The sequence below is a fragment of the Cyprinodon variegatus genome, unplaced genomic scaffold, assembly GCF_000732505.1.
Source record: "Cyprinodon variegatus isolate N-32 unplaced genomic scaffold, C_variegatus-1.0 Scaffold772, whole genome shotgun sequence".
Lineage (NCBI taxonomy): Eukaryota > Metazoa > Chordata > Actinopteri > Cyprinodontiformes > Cyprinodontidae > Cyprinodon > Cyprinodon variegatus.
In genome coordinates, this window is record NW_015151225.1 from 132,820 (window position 1) to 154,260 (window position 21,441).

A 21,441-nucleotide genomic window follows, 5' to 3' on the forward strand; every position below is an offset into this window, starting at 1 on the left:
CAGTATTGGTCCAGAAGAAAATTCTAGACTGGGTATCAGTCTATTCTTATAATAAACGTAGGTTAGGTTAAAAATCTCTTGAACTTCAGAAACGTTTACCACTTTATTGCCATCTTTCTTAAATTTATGGAATACAGTCTGTTTGAATCCCTTGCAGTTGCATATTTCCTCTCAGGAAGGAATTTGACCTGTTTACACAATTTAATGTTTTTCTGACATCGTACTAATCTCAAGTAGGGCTGAACAATTTTGCCAAAAATCCAAATTGTGATTATTTTAAATCAATATTTCTTTTGCACTAAGCCCAAGCATGTAGATTTTTAACTCCAGGGTTTCAGTTTTTAATGACCTTAAAGGTTGCCGGTCCAGAGTCCAATGTTGTAGGACCTAACTGTAACCTTTGCAAGAAAAAGTTTTTACTTGCACTACTGTATAATTCATGGATCTGCACACTAGCTGCAATTCTATCTTCTGTTATGTGTGGCAACAAACCCACTTTAAGTGTCATACTGCCACCTTAATGGGCTTGAGTGAGAAATTTAGTGCATTGCCCTTGTTAAATGTAATGTGACTAAAATAGAGAATTCAATTTTCAATTTTAAAATGCATTTTTCTATATTGTGATTACAGTAGTAACCATTCAAAATTTCCATTCTTTCCTTTATGGGCCCTTGGCTGGCCCCCTTAGATTCCTTTTTTAAACATCAATCTTTGTACTAAAATATTCTTTCTGTCATGATTTGTGGGGATTGAACCGGTTCTAAAGAGAAGCGCCTTCTCCTGGTCAGACCCTGTTATTAACCTTACAATTAAGGTTGTAAGGTTGGAGTCCAGACTCCAGTGACTGGAAGTGGGCTGCCATTTGGCTGGCTTTTGACTGGGAAGGGCGATTTTGAATGGCTGCTGCCGCTGCTGTGTATTGCAGATATAATTAATTTACCAGCCCTAAACTCAAGCTGCAACTCTAAAAAGATATTGGAATTGGATCGGAAGTAAAAAAAAGAAAAAAAAATGTGGATCTGTGCATATCTAACCAGAAATAGGAATGGTTTCTTATATGGGACCACACGGGCCAATCTAATCACTCCACCTCTTTGCTGCACATGGCATTGTTACTTGGACCACTCTTCTTAAAACTGACCACTGAACACCATGACCAACACACCAAAGCTGCAATTTCAGAGAAGCTCTTTGTTCCTGTGTGGCCACCATTATTTAGCACTAGTCAAACCCTAAGACATGTCTATTTTTCCACAGAATATCAACTTTGAAAACAAAACGTTTTCTTGCTAACTAATATTACCAGCATATCAACAGGCATCATGAACTTTGTGTGCTCATAATTTTGTGTTTGATCTCTGTATTTTATTTCATTAACATTTTGATACAAAACTCTTTACTGTTTTTGTAAAGAAGTGGTATCATGATAATCCTGGAGAGTCCATTACAGTTTTCTTTTCTCTGTGTTGTGTTAGACTTTCCGCTCTCTGTTTAGAATCCTTTGCATTTAGTGAACAACAAAAACTGCTTTTGTATTTATGGTGAGAAAATGTAATTCCTCGGTTATCAAACTACATTAGAATTTGTGTTATAAGAACTTCTCAAACACAAATAGAAGTCCAAAAGTTCTTAAACAAAGTCCAAGAAATACCATTTTAGTTGTATTTGTTTATGCTGTTTCTTTAAGACTAAAGATTTACTTCTATAGTGTGAAATCTATACCAGAAAAAAGGTTTAAAGGTTTGTGAAATCTTTAAACCTTTTTTCAAGGTGATAAACTAAACAATATACAGTAATATACCATAATTTGACATTCAGGGTTCATTAATTGTCATTATAAGGTCTACCTTGCAGTACTAAAACTTCCAGATAATTGGATCTTTACACTTAATGGTTTACACAATCTACTGCTTAAAAAAAACACCCAAGTTTGGAAACATGCAGCTGAGACTTAACATATCATAAATGTGTCTCTGCTTTAAACACCTTACTCTAATATAAGTTAATTAGCATAACTTAACTGCTTGAGGTGTATTAGTTTAGCTTTTGGATTCAGGTGTGAAGGGAAAGGGACACATATAAAAGTAGCAGGACACCAGCTGCCAAGGCTTTTAGTGTGAGACCCATGCTTTCTATGTCTCACTAACTGTCTGAGGCTGTAAATGCAGAATATCCCACTAGAGGTCGCTTTGAGGCAGTCTCACCGAAACATTGAGGTTGCTCCAAGGGATTGAGTCCGAGCTGTTATATTCCGTTAGGTTCAAGTTCTGCAAGGACTGATCAGAGATATTGGCTGGTGGAGAGCACTGACACCTGAGGACAACACAACAGACAGTAAAGCAGCATCATGACTCCATGAAACAGGCTTATTCAGGAGCGCTAGAACTCCATCTATCTGTAGGATTTTATTGTTTATCTATAATTATAATATATTTATCCAAAGAGAAAGTTAACAGTTTCCAAGGAATCTAAGTGCAGAAAAACATTTAGGTTATGAAAATATTATCACTCACGAGTAAAAAGTAAGATTGTCTAAATTGTTGTGCATGTTGACAGGGTAATGTTTTCCGAGATGAAATAGCTTTTCAAGGGCCTCGTAGATGAATATTATGCAAATGAGAGCTGCAAAGGCCTCCTCTGTGAAACGAGTGATGTAGCAGACCAGGGAGCTTGCATCTGTGGCTACCAGCACAATACACAGGAACGCCGTCCACAGTCCAATGCTGGTCCGTAGTGATAGGTAGGATAGACCATAATCACTGGAGAAAAAGGAAAGGAAAGACCATGGAGGGTTAAAAAAATAATCAAATATAAGAAAAAACTTAACTAATCATCAAAATAAAACTAATTAATTAATCATGAAAACCCACACTCACCTACAAAATTTAAATAGGATCTTTTCAAACACTAAAACAGGTCCTGTGCTGCCAAGAATTGTGAGAGGTTGTCCTGAGAAGAGTGAGTATGCCACTCCTGTCAGTGATGCTCCGAAAAGAGACTCTATTGCACTCTGCAGAGACAGAGGAAATGGGTGGAGTAAGGGAGTAAAAGAGATTGAGGGGAAAAGGAGGCCCTGAGCAGAAATAAAGAGTTTTAGTCAAACATAATTGATATGCTGATTTTGAGAGCCTCCACAGTGTTGAATGTTTCCACATGGCTAACTTGTCCAAAGTTATGTTTCTATGTTGCTCTTGACCTGCTAATTTTACTCAGACACATTACACATTCTAGCTGAAACGCTGTCTGTGCCAACAGTGACTGACCAGTAAGGGCATCTGGATAAAAGGAAGGGAGGGAGGGAGGCAGAAAGAGAGGGAAAGGAACACTGTAGTGAACACTATCTAAATCAACTGCAGCATGCTCTGTTACTGATAATCTAATAACTAAAAATAATTTTGTAGTACCATCCTATGGTTTCCAGGACCTCTGTAACTGTTCACATTCAGTTAGACAGGATTAGAAACCATATCAGCTGCTGGTAAATGTCCTTCTCATCACCAAGAACATGAATAGACTTCTGTTTGACAGCATTACAAGAAGTTTTGCTTTTAAAATCCGTTCTAAAAATCTTGCAACTCCAATCAAACAACCAGCAAAAGCACAATTTGAAATTGTGGGGAAACTTTTACACCTGGTTTCAAATTTTTAACTGAAACTCCTACCCTTCCATCTCTATGGGCAGAGGCCTGAACATAGTTTTGTATTTTGCCTATCTGGAATAATTTATTGTTGTTTCTTAGCTACTTAGTGTGTCCAAGCAGTGACTGGACACAATGTGCTTACAACTGAACCATCAAGACAATATGTCCAATTATTGGGCCCTTTGAAAGACTTGTGTTGGTGTAATGGCCTTGAAAACTCAACTTCAGATTATCTGGTGCACCAAGAACAATATATGACATAACGCATCTTTTTAAACATTTCCAAAACCCAATGGAAAATATCAGTGTTCTTGTAGATTCTCTGAACTGTGGTTTTGTTTTAATCTGGTGTAAAAGAGGCCTTACAGCAGTGTTCTTTCCACTGCAATCATCAAATACAAAATATTTTTGATGAGAAACAACAGATCGGACCACATATTCAGTAGAAGTGTTGGTTCTGATTTCAAAGCTCAAGAAAAAACTTTTTTCTCTCCCATCTTAACAGCACAAGGCTAATAAAACACTGTTTCTTTCTCACTGGCTAAAATACTGACTTTCAAGTCAGTACACTGTGCTTTGTGACTCACTATGTTGCCTTTTGTTGCCTCTCCAAGCAGACCTCCAAATGTGATGACAGGTGACATGCAAGCGCAGTACAGAAACAGGATGGAGGCTAAACACTGAAGATTAAATGAATCCTTAATGTCACTCCAGTAGAAGGGAGCTTTCCGCTTTACATCTAGGAACAGACCTCCAAAAATCCTGGAAAGGAAGAAAAGTAGAAAGTGTTCAGAATTTTACAGTAACAGAAGATTACATCGTCTTAAAGCGGCATTTAAAAACTACAGCAAAGCCTACAGAGTGTTTTTAGATAAAGATTTCTTGCTTTATAGTTGTTTCAATCCCCTCACAAATTTCAAGACAAAAATCTGTGTGAATATTTAACTGAATGTATTATACCTCAGAGTCAGCAGTTGCTCTCAAGGAGTAGCTCTTAGTAAATTTTATTGATAGCATTTTTTTATAGTTACATTTGTTTTGATAATTTATTGGGAAAAGCAGATTAAACCAACAAGTGGAATAATAGAAACAGTTTCTGCTTTTCTCAAGTTTCCTTTGAGGGATTCTATTTTTAAAAATCATTTCTCACCTAGAATATTTTTCCCTCAGACACCTGTCCAACAGATTCTGATGGGAAGTCCTTTTTCCTTTTTGTACCCCCACACCTCTGGATTAGCTTCTATATTCTGCCTTCACATCCCCTGCTGCTTTTTTAGAGCAGCACAATTCTCTGTACCTTGGCTTACTGCACTCAGTTTCCCTCAGTTTTCCTCCTGTAGTGACCTTCATAGCACTAACCTTTTATAGTAGTGAATAGAAGCAAAGTAATACTGTAAATAATACAGCGCCTTCTGATAGATGTGAATGTGTGTATCACTCTGTGTGACGTTTTTAAACAAACACATCCTTTTTACTGTGTGGCTCTGGGGATTCAGAATCAGTAATCCATAAATGTCAGCAGTAGATTTACGCACAGAGTGCAGGTTTGTATCTGTTTAGACACACATCATTATTTAATGTGTAACTCTTGCCTTTAAAGGAAATGGGTGATAGAACTAAGATCTTTGACAAAGGATCTAATTACCACATATCAGCACTTATTAATTTGTTTCTAATCCATTTACCTGGATATATATATATAGAATAATATTTTTTTAAACAGTAAGCACCAACATTTAAGCAGCAAATGTTGCAAAAAAAGAAAAAAATATCCATGCTACCCCCAAGTTTTTTTTAAGTTAAAACACAGTATTAGAAATCTTTGGTGGCAGTTATTGGCTCCCTCAGTAATCCCTTTAAATAAATGTAATTGAAGCATTCTGTGTTTAATGTTATTGCTTTTCTATTTTATCAATGTATACTTTTTTATTAGCAGTCCATGAATTCCTCTTTCCCTGAGGTAGATATGTGATGGAAAAAAATCATATTTCACTTAGCCACTGCAGAATAGTTAAAACAAGACAGAAAACCAACACATCTACATTAAAATAGGGAACATTTGCCGTGTCTTCTGTTTGGTTCACTAATGTTAGAACACCTAAAATAATACATTTAAATTTGTGAGGTAGGCGGTGAAATATGAGGGAGAGGAAAAGTTTTCTCTACATTACACTATTTCTTTGGGTGTTTGATATTTTTTTTGTACATGAAAAAAAAAAAAAAAAACGTTGAGTTTCATCTTCCCACCAGCTTTATACTTAGGTCCTTACAAAGGCTTTCAAATTGGAGAGAAGCCGTTGTTGGACTCTTTTACAACATTATTATTATTTCCAGTAAAATTAAATATTATGAACAAACTAAAACATTATTAAAAACAAATCTTCCTATGTTACATTATAGGCATGAACCTAAACATTACAATTAAATTAGTAGACATTAGAAATCACAGATGTTCTCATTTAATGCTTGAACATATATAATAGCTCTCATAACAATCCAGTTTTCTTTATTTCCTTGAGCTATTTCAATGATACATTAATATATTCTTGCAGAGCGGAAAAGTGCATTACTAACCTCCCTGTCCTTTGAAGCTCAGGTCCTGTATGGTAATCATCCTCTTTCTCCTGCTCTCCAGCTGGAGGTGCACTGCCGTTAGGATGCGATGGTCTCTTCCGCTTTGACTACAGGTAGAGCAATTGAAACAAGTTATCATTAGCTTTTGTGCAGCTTTAAGGTGAAAGGAAAACTTTTGAATACCTTTTGAATACAATGAGTAGCCTTTTTAAGGCTGCACTAATGAGTAATTTTCACGAGTAAACAATTTCTATACCTACATCTACCAGAGTTTTTAATCATTAAGATTATGCTATACACAGAATTTTTTCACTAAATATTCACTGTCCCAAACAAACTTTAAGCTTTGTACTAACCTGAGATGGGACATTCTTCGGGGGCTCGATTCGGATGGTGGGGTCCCATTCACCAGGGGGAAGGACAGTCACCTGATCAAGGAACTCATCTATTCCTGACAGCAGATCTGTACGGTCCTTGGCTTTATAAGCCACATCATGGAAAATCTACAGACAAATCAAATGAGGAGTTACAGCTGTGCAGTAATAAATAGGAATAATATAGACGGGTGCATAAAAAAGCAGATTGAAAATCATTAAATATTACAAAAAAAATAAAATATAACCCATTCAAACCTCATCTGTCATTAGCGTTGCCATTGATCTGCCGATTTCATGGTACTGTGGTCCTTTACCATGTGGACCCAGAAGAAGAAAAAGAAACCTTTCCACAGAAGAAACATTTATGAATAACACAATATCAGCCCTTCTTAGAAGATAAAGTCTATCAGAAATATGCATTATCTCCTTTTTTGACCCAGTTGGTAAAAATATGTGGTAAATAAATAACATTTTAATTGCAACAAACCACAACTGCTTTGGCATTTTGACACAATGATTAAGAAACCTAATAAAATTGTCTTACTGATCAAATTGTTGTCCTGGGTAAACATTTCTATGTTTGTGTTGCTGAAGGTCACCTAACAAAAACTGTAAATGTCTGAAATATATCACAAAATCTACAGCAAAAAAGATAAACTCAAAAACTTGGTACCATTCTCTAATAATGAACATTGGTTCCACCGTTATTTGTTATAGTTTCACAATCGTTGCTTTGAATTCTGAGTTGGCCATTTTGCTCTCTCGTTTTCCTGATGTATAAAGATCAACAATCCTTTTAGACATCTGAATGGTGCGTCTTCCTGTCTTTCTCATTTTGAACAGTGGGAGAGAAAAGCTGGCTTCAGTGTTCAGACACATTAATTGAACTGCAGAAAATGTGTTCCTTGACTAGCAGGAAATTTGTCAAATTGAAGGGTTATTTTCTAAAAGAATTTATTTATACTTTATAGGAATTGTTACAGTCACCAGAGTGGGAATATCTAGAATAAAACCTTTATTTTTTTACCAATATGATTACATGTAATCGAGTTAAACGTTTTCAGAGAAAGATAATGCTAATGAATCAAACCTTGATCTGATTTTAAAGCTTTACTCACATTCCTGTAAATAAACGTAGAGAGGACTGTGGCTTAATGTGAGTATTCTAAAACATAACTTTGTTACTTCCATCAAATATAAATACAGGACAAAGTGGTAGACAAAATAAACATTTGGAAACACGTCTATCCCCTTAATTATTTCATAAAATGTTTACAGTAAGTTTATTTAGTAAGCCATCCTGACTTTTGGAAGCAGCAGTCTATGGAATCAAGTGTCTATTTCTAGGAGTGAAAGGCAACAATTTTCAGATTGCAGTACCTTGTGGGAACTGGCACCTCAGTGAGACCTGTGATGAGGACTGCTGGGGATAACCGTACAAATGCAATTATGGGTTTCTCTAAAAAGTCCACTTCTCCAACAAGCACATTGGAGGCCTCAGCACCAGGAGGAATCTTTTTCATGAAATTCATGTCTACCTGGAATACAGAAAAGGTCAAATCAGAAATACAACTTATAAACTAATAAATAGAAACACTGGGGTGGGGGTGGTCATGCAGAATGAAACCATGGAAAAAAATATATTTTTACAAAACGGAGAACAACAGATAGACCTAAATAGTACTGAGCAAAGATTGTCCAAGTAATGCAAGAAATATCATATTCTTTAAATATCTATAATTTTTGTGTGGTGTATAATTCTTTTTTAAGCATGGCAACAATTCTTCTGTAGAAATGAAATGCCTTCAATCCTCTTTCCTATGACTCATGTACATACTGCACCTTATTTTTTGGCAAGCATAATGCCTGGTTGTATAACAGCAACTTATGGCAGCCTGCCATTTTATTTAATGGATGATACACTGCAAATGGCAGGATGAATGAAAGCCATGGAAGAGAGGTGGGCTATTAAAAAGAAAGACTTATATAACAACCGAAGACTTTTTAACTCTGTGGATTGATTCTCTGTCCATCGGATAATAATCGGTGACAACATACTTGCTTCATAGGCGAGAGGTTATGGAATGTTGACCTTTTTAAGCACAACTTTAAACAAAAGATTGAAATGTCTGAGCCAACCAAGAAAAAGACGAAAAACATGGATGAACTTGGTAGGAGGCATTCCATCATGATGGGACAGTACCTGTGCTCAGTACTGGGGTTAGGTTACCTTGCTAAAGTCCACACTGCTGCTTTCTCTACTGACCCCTACTTTGGACGGCCTCCTCTCCATTATCTTATTTCCATCCAGATTGTTTGGAAGAGAGTGGGGAGATGCCATTGGTCCTAAAAGAGATGGAAAGCAATAATGAACAGTGCATAAGCGTGGAACATATGAGCAAATTACTAGACTAAAGTAGATTTAGTAGTTTAGCATTCAATGTAATTTGTCATGCCATTATTAGAAGCCAGCTAAAACTGCCTTCTTGTCCTATGGAAAAGTTAATTTTTTTGATAAATATAAACTTTGGGTATGAAGATCCCCCTCTACATTACAATCAATACTTTATTGCAGCACCATAACATCATAATCATATGTAACGCCTTTTGGCACTCTGCTCTTAATGCCCCTTTATAGCAACCTCCTGTAACGTTGCTCCTGAGCTATTTTTATCTTGAGCTATCGCTATAGTTATGCTGCTATAGGCTTAGACTTCTGGAGGACATAGGGACCCCTTTTTCATCATTCTGCTTCATTCCATCTCTATTCTCCCACTCTGTAAAATATCACCTGGATAGAAATATAAGCTGCACTGCTGCCATAAACACCTTTGTTTATAGATGTTCGAGATCTGCCTGTTGTTCAGTGTAGTCCTGTTTCTCTAACTGTGACTGGCTGGATGTGCTCTCTTCATCCTAATGTGGCATTACTGTGCAATGCCACATTTTCATCAGTGGAAATATTATTTCTGAATTTCCTTATTTTATTACAGCATATTTTTTTCTTTCTGATGATTGAACAATTGAACAGATGGATGGCTGTAGTTTTGTAAAATATTTCTGTGAGAAATTATGCTGCTGCAGTAAATCTTGACCTGTAACAAACAGTAGCTTGAGCTCAACAGTCGGACAGCATTTCCTAACTTGATTGAATAAAAGGAAGAAGGTCTACTGCTAAGTGTGAATTAGTATTTGATTTTAGCTTTGATATTAACACACGTAAGTAGATGGCATTAAAACTCCTGAAAATGCAATTCTTACATACTTCTTTAAATGAACCCTTTAAAATGTCTTATATCATTAGAGCCATACCAGATCCAGGAAACTCTAGCACTCAAGATGACATGAGAGAGGGCGATGAAATGAGGGAATAATGTACTGAATCAAAGGATAGCACAAGCCTATCCTCTGATTTCCTTTCTTTTACCAGGTTTTTATTTTTTTTGTTTTCATTCTTTTTCCGAAAGCACATGGATTCAACTTTAAAATTCCACTTCAAATACAATTTTTGCCATTGATCTGTATCCTAGAGTAACCCCAGTGGGTGCTAGGTAACTTGTACTGCTGGACAGAAGCATGATTGCTCATAAACCCGACAAAGCCTTTAGGAATATATGGTGGATTATCATAGACAGTGTCTGCCAAAAGAACCACATTCAGGAGCACTAAGCCCTGGAATGCTCCCCCATACCAGCCTTTCAAACTGTGGCATCATTGTACAGACTCACTCATATACAGAACAGTTACATCAATAAAGGAAGATACTATATACATTTTTTGAAGCTACATTATTGTAATTTTATATATGTTTTTATACTTATTTTGGAACACATCAAAAAGTCATAAAAAGCCATGAAACATTTCTTTAGACCACTTAAAATTTTCCCCATTTGGCTAAGTTACAACACAAACGAAGCTGTTGCTAAAAGAGAACCATAGGAAGTCCCATTTTGAGTGCCACAAATCATGGTGAAAACGGCAGAAGAGGGTGCTCTTCTGAGCACCCTTTTAGAACTAAAACCAGAAACATATATGTGGAAAAACACAAACACAAGACAACTATCTAAAAAACAATGTCCCAAAAGGAAAACCTGGTGGTGCCACCATCATACTGTGGGTATGATTTTCTTTATCCTGGGGCAAGAAAGTTACTCAAAATTGATGGGTAAAAAGACAGAGCTAAATTCAGGGGAAATAAATATATTAATTATTAATATAAAAAATATTTTTAGAAGAGTATATATACAGCATTTTACTACTAATCCACTCTTGCTGATCTGCACCCTTCCCTTGACGATCTCACCATCATAAAATCTATAGGACTGGCCAAATCTGATTTGCTTTATGTTCTGATCCTTAGAAGTTAATGATCCACCAGCTAAAAGAATAAGCAAAGCAGATACTGCAGCGAAAAATAGACTATTTCACTTAAACAGAAACGTTGTTTGAGATAAACCAACCAAGTCATTATGTTCCTGCAGCCTAACAATTTATCCTTTCCTAATATATCCAATCAGCTGGCAGGGACAATAAATCATATTTTAATTCATATTCTTCATTTCAACCATCAGGAATTTAAAAGGCGTGGATAATCTACCATTTAATCCACTGTCAGTTGACAACAGGCCACTTTTTCAAACACTTATGACGCGATTAGAAAGATCTGAAATCTTCCACTGAGGTTATTTCTACATAATGAATGTGAAGATCCCTGCCTCTTCTTATGATACCATTCCTAGAGTGGGCTACAGTTACGAAAGCTGGTTAGCTATAATAAGATCACCCCAACCTTTCAGTTTCCCAACACACTTATTAATGACCTATGCTTTGAAATGGAGCCATATGCATACATACAAACACACACACACACACACACACTCTAATAATAAACTGTCATGGCCCAGTTTGGGTAGAACAAAACACCACTGTAGGTGCAAATGTGATGGTACATACAGTACCAACAAACCAATCCAAATAGTAGGATATTTTTGGCCATACTGCTGGTACACTGTCCTCCCACAACATTCTTACTCAGGTAAAAGAATTTCTTATTCTGAGGAACTGATGAGGATGAAATGAATGAGTTCCAGATGATGCAACAGAGTATAACACAAACAGCATGGACAATTTGCATGAATTAAACGTCATACAAAGGTATGAAAAAGAAAGGCATACAACAATATATATATATATATATATATATATATATATATATATATATATATATATATATATATATATATATATATATATATACATACACACATATAATATAAATCGTCAAACCTATTCGGCCGTTTTTCATGTAGTTTTGAACAACCGTGCAAAAAAAACCATAAAATTCCTGTACTATGGTATATTGAATGCTGAGAATTAGCATCTACCCACATTAAGATAAAGATCCGTTGTTTTATTTAACAATATGATAGATTTTTTTCTAGAGTTTGTTTCTTATGATTGTTCTCTTTTTGTTTTCTACATATTGTAAATTTATACCCAGTCTTACATTATTATCTGAATACATAAAAACCAATTAAGTTCTGGCTGCTATTTCTAGAATAAAAAAAAAAGTGTGGTGCGATTAAATTATCGTGTTTACAAAAGCAATGTGGTTCTATTTGTTTGTTTTTAGTTTTAATTATCCTACTAGTTTTTCTCTCTTGTATGCATCGTTACGTGCACCCCTTGCCAAATTAACAGATAGATTTATTAAAAGTCAGATTTCCTCAAACTGTTTCAACTGAATCAAAAACATAATTTCAATTTCAATTTTTTGCTTTTTTTTTTTTTTTTCAAAAAAAGATGCTGTAGTGCAAGTGCTTTTACGTACAAATTCTGAGCTTTGCAAAAGAGCTTTACTTCTTATCTACATATGGTTTCAGAGTTGCTGTGTGAATAATTAAGTGGTTGTGTTTTTTGCTGATCATAAAACACCTGCTTTTTTTGTAAACACACACCAAAGGGAAAATTAGCCTTCTTTCTTTTGCTAAAGGGGAACAGTGGTGTCATTGCTCCTTCACTCAGATGTGTGAAGAGATGTGTCTGCGATATAAGCAGCTGCAGTCTAATGCAGAAAAAAACTTGTCAGCCCTTTAAATAAGTTTACTTTTAAAACCTTGAAGCAAAAAACAAATAAAAATACAATTATTCTAGAGTACTACTGATCTTATGATAAAAAGAAATAAGGTAAAGAAGAAAATGTAATGTCTTTTGTAGCATTTGGACAACAATTTTGGACCAAGCATCTTAAACAGAAGGCACCATTTGATGTCCAACAACTGGATGACACAAGCTAAAATGTTTAAATGTTAAACATCATTCATGATATATCATTAATAAATGTAAATTACCCATTTAAAAGTCATCCAGTCAATATGAAGAAAAAAAAAAGCTTAGTATTATTGAAGCATAACGCTCCATATATTTGTCGACAAAATATATGTACCCATTTGGCATACAAATGTCTCTGTTAAATATTAGCATTAAGATTTATACGTTTTATTTATAAAAGCCTTACTTTGAATTAAATCTTTCAAGGCTTTGCATGCATTATAGAAAGGTACTATCCTAATTGTGGCTCAAAACGAGGTTTTAAAAAAGTTAAAGTCATTTATGAAAACGTTTTGAGTGATATCCCATGAAATAAGGTGAATACTAAAATAAAGGCACAGGAAGTAATAAAGGATGGGGGGAAAAAACAGTAAAATCACAGCCATGCAGCTGCAGTAAAAAGAGGGTGAAAGAAAGGATGGCCAAGTACATGGGGAGGAAAGTTTAAGAAAATGCAGAGGTTTTTGAATGGGTACAGCAAAGCAAGTTTATGGGGAAATAAAAGCCAGAGTATAAATAAAAAGCTTATTCAAACAGTCATAGAAACAGGATAAACTAATCAATGGTGCAAAAATAAGCAAAGTATCTAAAAAAAAAATTATTGGATAACATCCAGTCTTAGAAAGACAGCCTTGCAGTGCGTTGTTGATGAAATGGTTGCAGGTTTGAAAGGTAAAAAACAGGGAAACAGGGCTTTCATGCTTGTGCTAGTGTTCTCTGTTCAAGCTGTGACTCACACTGGCAGGCTACACAGATATTTGCCTTCTAAGGGCAGCAGCTCATGGATCTGGGATGTTGAGGATGTTTGCCGGGTGAGCTGTGGAGATACTGCGTCCTCCTCTGCAGAATATGCCGGCTCTTCATCCTCGGGAGGAGACACAACCACCTCCGGGATGCCTTGAGGGCCAGGACCCGTGCAACGGGTTTGTGACAGGCTTAGATTGGAGCGGCGAAAAGATGAAGGGGTGTTTTGAGGGGTGCTGAAGGGAGAGGGGCCAGAAGACAGCCCAGTGTTGGAAGAGGAGGACGGCAGGAGGTGGTTGAGTAGAACGGAGACTCTTGACTCCTGTCTCTGGGACAGGTTGGAGACGGAGGAGGCTGACCCTGGCTTGTGGAGAGAGAGGCGTGAGGATGAAAGGCCCTCTCCTAACAGAGGAGACAATGGCAAAAAAGTAGGGGAGAAGGAAAATATAGAAGGAGGGTAAGGAGAGGATAATGGAATAAGAGATGGAACAGAGAGGAAAACAATATGAGGCTGATGTACACTACAGAGATGGCACCTCAAGGAAACAAAGTGAGAAGGAATGCGAAGCCAGAGCATTGCAAAAGGTGCAACTGGAAAGTGTGGTGCTTGCATAAATGTGTGCTGAAAGGATAGTTGTGTAGAGCAGGCTCTTAGAATGAAACAAAGGGGTGTTAGAAGGTCTGCAAAGAAACATTACAGTAAACTATCAACCAGAGAGATGCACCGAGAAACCAGCTGGGGATGAGAAATCCACTCTTTTCTGATTTTTGGCAATGACCAGAGAATAGCTGGCCAGAAACTTTGATATTTGATAGTTGTTTAATAACTAAACACATTTATTTAATACTTCAATACTACCATGCCAAAAGGTTCACAACAACAATCTTCGTGTGAACTTTGTAACTGAGTGAAGAAGACCTTGGGGAAAACACTTACTGAGAGTGGTCAAGGGCTTCTCTTCAAGAGCTATGAGCTAGTTAGTGCCATTAAGCCGGGCATGCACTGTACGATTTCTTACCCTTTTCGGGCCGATTCTCCAGTCGTGCGAGAATTCTTCGATCCGGCCAACTTTCAGCCTGATCGTGCGCCATCTACTCTACAGGGGGTAACGAGGGGCAATCAGCCTCTCACAACCAACACCCGATTAGGAATAGTGAGGTCGGGAGAAAATCAAACATGTTTGAAATTCAGTCGGCCATCGTGGGCAAATCGCTCAGTGGGCATACGCAAACAAGGACTCCTCTTCTTCTTCTTCTCAGACAAAAACACAGAAGCATGGCGGGTGAAATGGAGTTCTTACTGTAAAATTGACGGACAGTAGTAGGCTACTACTGTCCAAACGTGGCTACTACTAGTAGCCACGTTTGTTCAGCCATGTCTTTGTCCAAATACGTCGTCGCCTTTTCTTTTTAGGGCTTTTAGCACAAAATTCCAAAAATTGCCAAGGCAGCATGTTTTTCACTCTAGTGAGCTTCATATTCCTCTTCTAGATGTTTGGCTTCTGGATAAATGAGTCCGAGTAGTGCCATCTCACTGCGGAGCTGAGTCCGACGTTGTTTTTAGACGTACAGTGTGAGCAGGTAGATCACACTGTACGTCTGCACAGTGTGAGAACATATATCATCATGAGCTGTGAACTCACACTGTACAACGAAACCCTGTGTATTCCCGGGTTTAGCAGATATGTCTCAAATGTGCTGAGACCTTGATAATGGACTCAAACAGCAGATACTGTTTTATAATGCTAAGTTTACACCGGTCACACTTTGGGCAGCAAAAAAGCTTCTTATGCTTAATTTTTGAAGCTTGCACACATTAAGGTCAGAGGTGCGTCAAGAGCACCCTTGATGCTCCTGAAGCACTTCCTGTAAAGTGTGTCCAGATATGTCTGATGCTTCTGCTGCTCCTGTGTTCAATAGCAGAGAGCAGTTTTGGTGTATTTGCTTTGAGAAGTTGGTAAAAAGTGGTTTAATATATATGTAAGCGAAAGAGTCCACCTCAAAACATTGTCTGTGCAGTAAATTCATCAATATAATGCCTTATAATGTTATTTTGACGGTGTACCATCACTGGGAATTCCCAGCAGCAGCTCGGGGGATTCCCCTACTATTTGTCTGAATTAGAGTTTTTCAGGTATGTGGTAAACTGCGGGCACCAGAATAATAAAAGCGAACATCTTTTGCCGGCAGGATTTGACATTTAAGGTAATTTAGGCCTTAATAAACTGTTTCAGAGGAGTAATCATAGCGTCTGTCTCCCTGCCAGCCTGCTCAGACACTCAGAGGCTCCTGAGGATGCTGCTTTGGCTGCTCAGATGCGTCAAGAACTGCTGCTCCTGCTGCTCTAGATTCACTGCAGGACCTTTTGATGCACCTTAATTCGCATCAACCGTTGACTTTGCATGTAAACCAGCTGCTTCTGCTGCTTCAATCACGTGAGGTGTCAAGGTAGCATTAGATACAGCATCTAAACACAGACATGTCCAAAAGGATACCAAACCCAGATGGAGTAAATTGGTTGAATTAAAGTAACCAAGGTGTCTGACACTGATGATGTCTTTTACACTTGAAAGGGAGTTCTTCCTAATAACAGAAATAAGTAATGACCACTCTCAGCAGGAAGGTTAGAAATGTGTAATGATATCTTATGTTATAGTTTTTAAGAAAAAAAAACAAATATTTTAAGATGTCAAACTCAGCTGGAAATATCAGCAGAAATATCTGCTGGTCGGTGCATCTCTATTCTTAATGTATCAGTCAAGCTCTGTGACTGAGATATAGGCAACACTGAGTTTATAAAGGCTTGCATGCTAGAGAGGATGAGTTAACAGGATGTCCGTGCACAGTAAGCAATAAAGTGCTCTCCCACACACAGGCCATTTATTAATGCCAAAAGATGCATGTTTATTTGCTCAAACACCTTTCACACAGCAACCAATGCCATTACCAAACTTTAATGGAACATATATAACTCTCAACTTTCAAGATTATATGAAATGCAAGTTAAGTGAAAACTTCAGGCAGAGCAGTGAAGCATCTCACTCAATATTAAAATTCCAAGCTCATCAATCAACAAACCACAAATATACACCATGTGTGGTCGTGCAAAAAGCATAATAACTAGAATAACACCTTGAAGATAAAAATAAAAAAGTAAGTTAAACCCTGAAGACAGGCCAGCCATACAGGTTAGCACAAATTTTAGCACCCAAATTTCTCTTCCACTCAGGGGACTGACATTTCATTTCTAAAATTTACTCACTTTTACCATCCACCTCCTATGCTGGCAGTGAGGGATTTGAACAGTGGACTTTTAAGTACAGTTCCCCAGTGGTTGAATATATGGAAGAGCAAGAAATGTGAGTGCGCTGCAGGATCTCACCGTTTCTTTCAAGCAAGAGTGGGTCAGAGTGTTTCTTGCCTATGTCAGCAATGGAGCGCACCAGAGGGATGCGATTGCTGAGCTTCCTCTCATTCTGATGGTGGTGTTTCTTCAACATTGCTTCCCGGACCTTGTCGCGCAGGTCCTCTTTCAACTGCCCAGATGCCACCATGTTGTCTATGACCATGTCTGGAATATGAAGGATTATACAATATAAACACCACAGTTTTGGTATAAAAGACTGGTCATACAGCAAACAACTTCATTAAACCTTAAAAAGAAGAGCGAGGTGCAGGAAACTACAAAATTCTGTGTTTTCTATGACTGTCACAAGGTCATAATCATAAATGCAACCTCAAATACATACCGTCATGAAAAAAAATAATAACTCACTCTGTTAAAAAGAAAAATGTGATCAAATCATTATTTTCATGACTATATATAAAAGCTTCAGGCATTATTTCTGTTGGATTGACAGTTATTAAGCATTCTCCATGCATTTTAAAAAATAAAATAAACTTATTAGTAAGGTTAGGAATTTTCCAAGGAAATAACTTCTATAATGGGTTATGACTTCAGACTCTCAGGACCATTTAGACCAAAAATCAAACAGCAGTTTGAAACCCCTCTTGATTTATGTATCGGTATGATTGTTATCAATTCTTCAACTTAAATCAACAGCTAGAGGGATGAAACTTGGACAGAAGTACGTTTTCCAAGTGTACAGCTCACTTTAAGTTAAATTAATGACAGTTGTTCACAATGTTTACATTCCTGCTCACTGCCACGAGGAAAGCACATTTGTAAAAGCAGCACAGACAGTAAGGGGGCTTAATGTCCCTGCTAAGAGCATCCCAGAAACCTGTTGATGACAACCAAAATCAGGTGTATATATTTTACACTTATATTTTACACTTAAATGTTTAGAAACACTTTAGCAGTAAATTCAAATTCATTATTTTCATTTTTATGTTAATTCCTAGACCTTTCAATTCTCAAAAAAAAAAGATAAAACCCTAAAGATCGACGCTGTTTATTTGATCCAGTGGAGCGAGGACTGTTCAGACTCCTGTACTGTAGAAACCAAACAACTACAGGAACGCATGGTACAGCATTAGAGAGGCAGTAGCTCTTGCAAACATTAGGCTGTACAATTGCACCTCTAGAACAAAGAATACATCGACCAAATGTTGGTCAGTATATTCTTGACGACCAAACTGTTTAGAATTTCAACAAAGAGGAGACGGTTTGAAAGAGGGTTGAAAGAAGCCATCTTTGTTAAAATGAAAAAGCAAGCACTGAACAGAGTGGGAGGATTGTGGTTTCATCTTCCAAGCATCAACATTTCTGTCATGGAACTCATTCCAAACAAATTACATAAGCACTCATCATGATTCAAATGGCCTAAGTTCTCTCAGCGCTCCATCTATAGATTGTTCTAGTGCCAGCCCTCAGGATTGACAAAGACTCCTAGATAGGTGTTGAAGTGTCTTCAGAAAAACTGAGCAGAGTCCAGTTGCCTTTTATTTAAGCCTGTTTGGTGGTTGTAAAACTCTAAATTAATTTAAAAAAAATCATACCCATGGTGAGTTTATGTAATCTTTGTGTTTGCCCCAAATCTTTGTGTATATTTCACACTGATAGTAATAATCTGGTCTCCTATTGGCTAAAGAGAGGGATTTTTGTGAGTTGTGTGCAATTTACCTGCTATTTCCTCAATACTGTTGGCTCTCATATCCAGCATGACTGTGCCGTTTAGTATGCAGCTGCGTAGTTCAAATAAGCTGTGTAGCGATAATGTGGCCACGTAGGGCTTACTCCATCTCTCTCCACCGTCTTCCACATCCTCTTCAAATTTCAACCATCTGACACAGACAGAAAGAATGTTTTACATGTAGGACAGAAAAGGGAGCTGGATTTGAAACATACTAATTAGTCTACAGTGTTCTTGTCACAGCTAACTACATATTTTAGCTTTGACAGACTCCATTTGAGAGAACGCACAGTCTAAAAGAAGCAGAGCAAACTGGATGACTCATACTCCAAATCTGTCACTAATTCAACACGTTTCTGTGTTGGAAAACAATCTCTAAGATGCCAGACAAGGAAAGTCACTAATTCCAATTCCAACTCCCAGAGGTTTGGAAAAGCAAACCTACGACCTGAAGCTGAGCCTGAGCTTTGCAGTAATCTAGGGAAGAAAACTGAGGAATAAGAACTCTTAATATGAAATAGAGTCAATTTATAATGAATTGAAAATACTTCAAGTTTTGTATTACATTAAGTTGAGCAGCTTCGAACCAAAATTTTTTAGCAAACCTCATTAAATTACAAAGAAAACAAAAACAAATGTTCATAAAGCCAACAGATGAATATGTAACAACAGATGTCCTTTTACATTTCTTTAATTAATGGTGGGAGTCCTTAACCTATACATGCTTATATTGTTATTGTTACCTGGCAGTCTCTCTCCACTCAGTTGCCCCACCATGCCTAGAGGACAGCTCATCCAGCTCAGTGAAGAGGTCATGTGGGATGTGTTCAAGGTCATCATCTTCTGTTCCTAGAATGAACTGGACCCTCTGTGAAGGAGTATCTGGAGACAGTAAGATTCATACTTATTACGACAAGAAGCAATATCAATACGATCAAGAAAATCTCATAAATGTAGTCAAGATAACAAACATAACTTGTTTAATTGTGTTTCATCAAATATGCACCATATATGTGTATTGTGCTTTTCCTGAAAGACATCTGTTTGTGTGGGGTGTGGTGTTTTCAGTCACAAGCACCAGCAGCTCACCATTTGGCCGTGCTCCTAGCCAGCATTTAGCCACCATGCTAAATCAGATACCCAACAGCTTAGACACTAACCTACTGTAGCTCTTTAATTTCACAAACTGTTAACCAGTCTATAAGATTCTCTTAATCAGTCTGTCCCTAAACACTGACCGCTTCAGTTATACAACTACAGTCAGGTTGGAGCCGAGTCATGGCTTCCAACTGATTAACCCACTGCTTTGTCTGTGAATCAGATGATGAAGCTAGTTAAGTGGGTTTGAAGCTATTTTAGCTTCGCCAAACAGGCTCAAAGTCTCGCTTAAAGGTATAGTGTTTTTTTCGTACATTTTTTAAAAGACCCGCCCTCTCCACTAAAAGAAAAAAAATTCACATGAACAACCCTATAGCCGCTCCCGAGACGGAACGGCAATTAAACGTGTACGAGAGCATGCATGAGCCCATTTGTCCTCGGGCTCTTTTTAAAAGTTGCTGTTTGCATCGCTGATACAAGCTTGCTTTTTAAAAGAAAATCTGCAATTTGTCCACTATGTCAGACTCACCACCGATAAATGAAAATAGGGACAAGCACAAAGGTTGGCCTTACGTAAACATATCTCCGGAATGACTGACAATTAGGAGGACCACTTATTTTGATAATCCACCAAGAAAAATAACATCCTCCACTATGTCTTTAAGATGAGGAAGCGAGAACAATATATGGGTGATGTTATGATGTCTTGATCCATAGTACATAAGTGAATTTTGTATTAAGGACAAGGATTGTTTTATTGATAAAAATACCTTTCCATTATTCGACTTGAATCGAGCAGTGAATGGAGCACAGCATAAGTAGCCAGTTTACATACACTGAACAAACAAACACCAACATTTCTCATAGACACCCAGTCAGGCCAAAAAAATCAGTAGCGGTATATGTGCCACTCTTTGAAAACTGAGGTGCTAGTCAAATGAAGATTGTTTTGCACTTCAGAGAAATTTTAACTATTTTACTGGCATATTACTTGTTGCTTTGTTGCTTTTGAAGATTTACAGCTCTGGACAGCTGAGAAAAAAAAAGAAACTTGCCGCCACTTTCCAAACGAGATGCTTACACACATGACTTAAAATGCCAGGACCATATATTTGTACTTTATAAGCACTTTTGTGGAATAATCTACTTTTTTCTGCCATGTTTAACAGTTACTGGGCAGCATATTTTTTGGTATTGCAGTACAATGTATGTGAACATTGTAAACTATTTTGAGCTGTTTTATTCACATGGATTGAACCTAATCTTATCCCAAATACTTCCCCTGCCATGTAATCCCCTTCAGTTGGAATAGTTAGCTGTAAACTAGGTAAATGAGAAATCTTAAACTCTGTACATCATGATATTATTCCAAACAATGATGATTATTATGGGTAATGTGAAATCCTTTGCAAAAAAGTAGAACACCAAGTCCTAGCAAGGATCAGGCCAGAATATTGGCAATGCACTATTATGTGTTTTAATAAAGTATCGCTGCAGGACAATATCCCTGACTTCGGGGTCTCTCTGCCAGGCTTTCGGACCATGATTTAAAGAAGCAGAGATATTTAAAGAAGGCTGAAA

General features: G+C 37.2%; 1 protein-coding gene across 8 annotated transcripts in view; it reads right to left on the reverse strand.

The window, feature by feature from the left end:
* Positions 1 to 21,441, reverse strand: part of LOC107098375 (sodium bicarbonate cotransporter 3-like) — a 67,243-nt gene that overhangs the window by 13,726 nt on the left and 32,076 nt on the right. For 4 of the 8 annotated variants that reach the window (XM_015396015.1, XM_015396022.1, XM_015396017.1 and 1 more), the window contains exons 4-16: positions 19,506 to 19,644; positions 18,753 to 18,913; positions 17,049 to 17,237; positions 13,685 to 14,068; positions 8,823 to 8,938; positions 7,973 to 8,130; positions 6,848 to 6,935; positions 6,572 to 6,718; positions 6,216 to 6,322; positions 4,229 to 4,403; positions 2,877 to 3,010; positions 2,514 to 2,759; positions 2,205 to 2,313 (exon numbers count right to left, since the gene is read on the reverse strand). In XM_015396015.1, coding sequence (XP_015251501.1) covers positions 2,205 to 2,313; positions 2,514 to 2,759; positions 2,877 to 3,010; positions 4,229 to 4,403; positions 6,216 to 6,322; positions 6,572 to 6,718; positions 6,848 to 6,935; positions 7,973 to 8,130; positions 8,823 to 8,938; positions 13,685 to 14,068; positions 17,049 to 17,237; positions 18,753 to 18,913; positions 19,506 to 19,644 — 2,153 coding nt within the window. The remainder of the gene's footprint in view (positions 1 to 2,204; positions 2,314 to 2,513; positions 2,760 to 2,876; positions 3,011 to 4,228; positions 4,404 to 6,215; positions 6,323 to 6,571; positions 6,719 to 6,847; positions 6,936 to 7,972; positions 8,131 to 8,822; positions 8,939 to 13,684; positions 14,069 to 17,048; positions 17,238 to 18,752; positions 18,914 to 19,505; positions 19,645 to 21,441) is intronic. The other 4 variants (XM_015396019.1, XM_015396018.1, XM_015396021.1 and 1 more) reach the window with 4 other exon arrangements.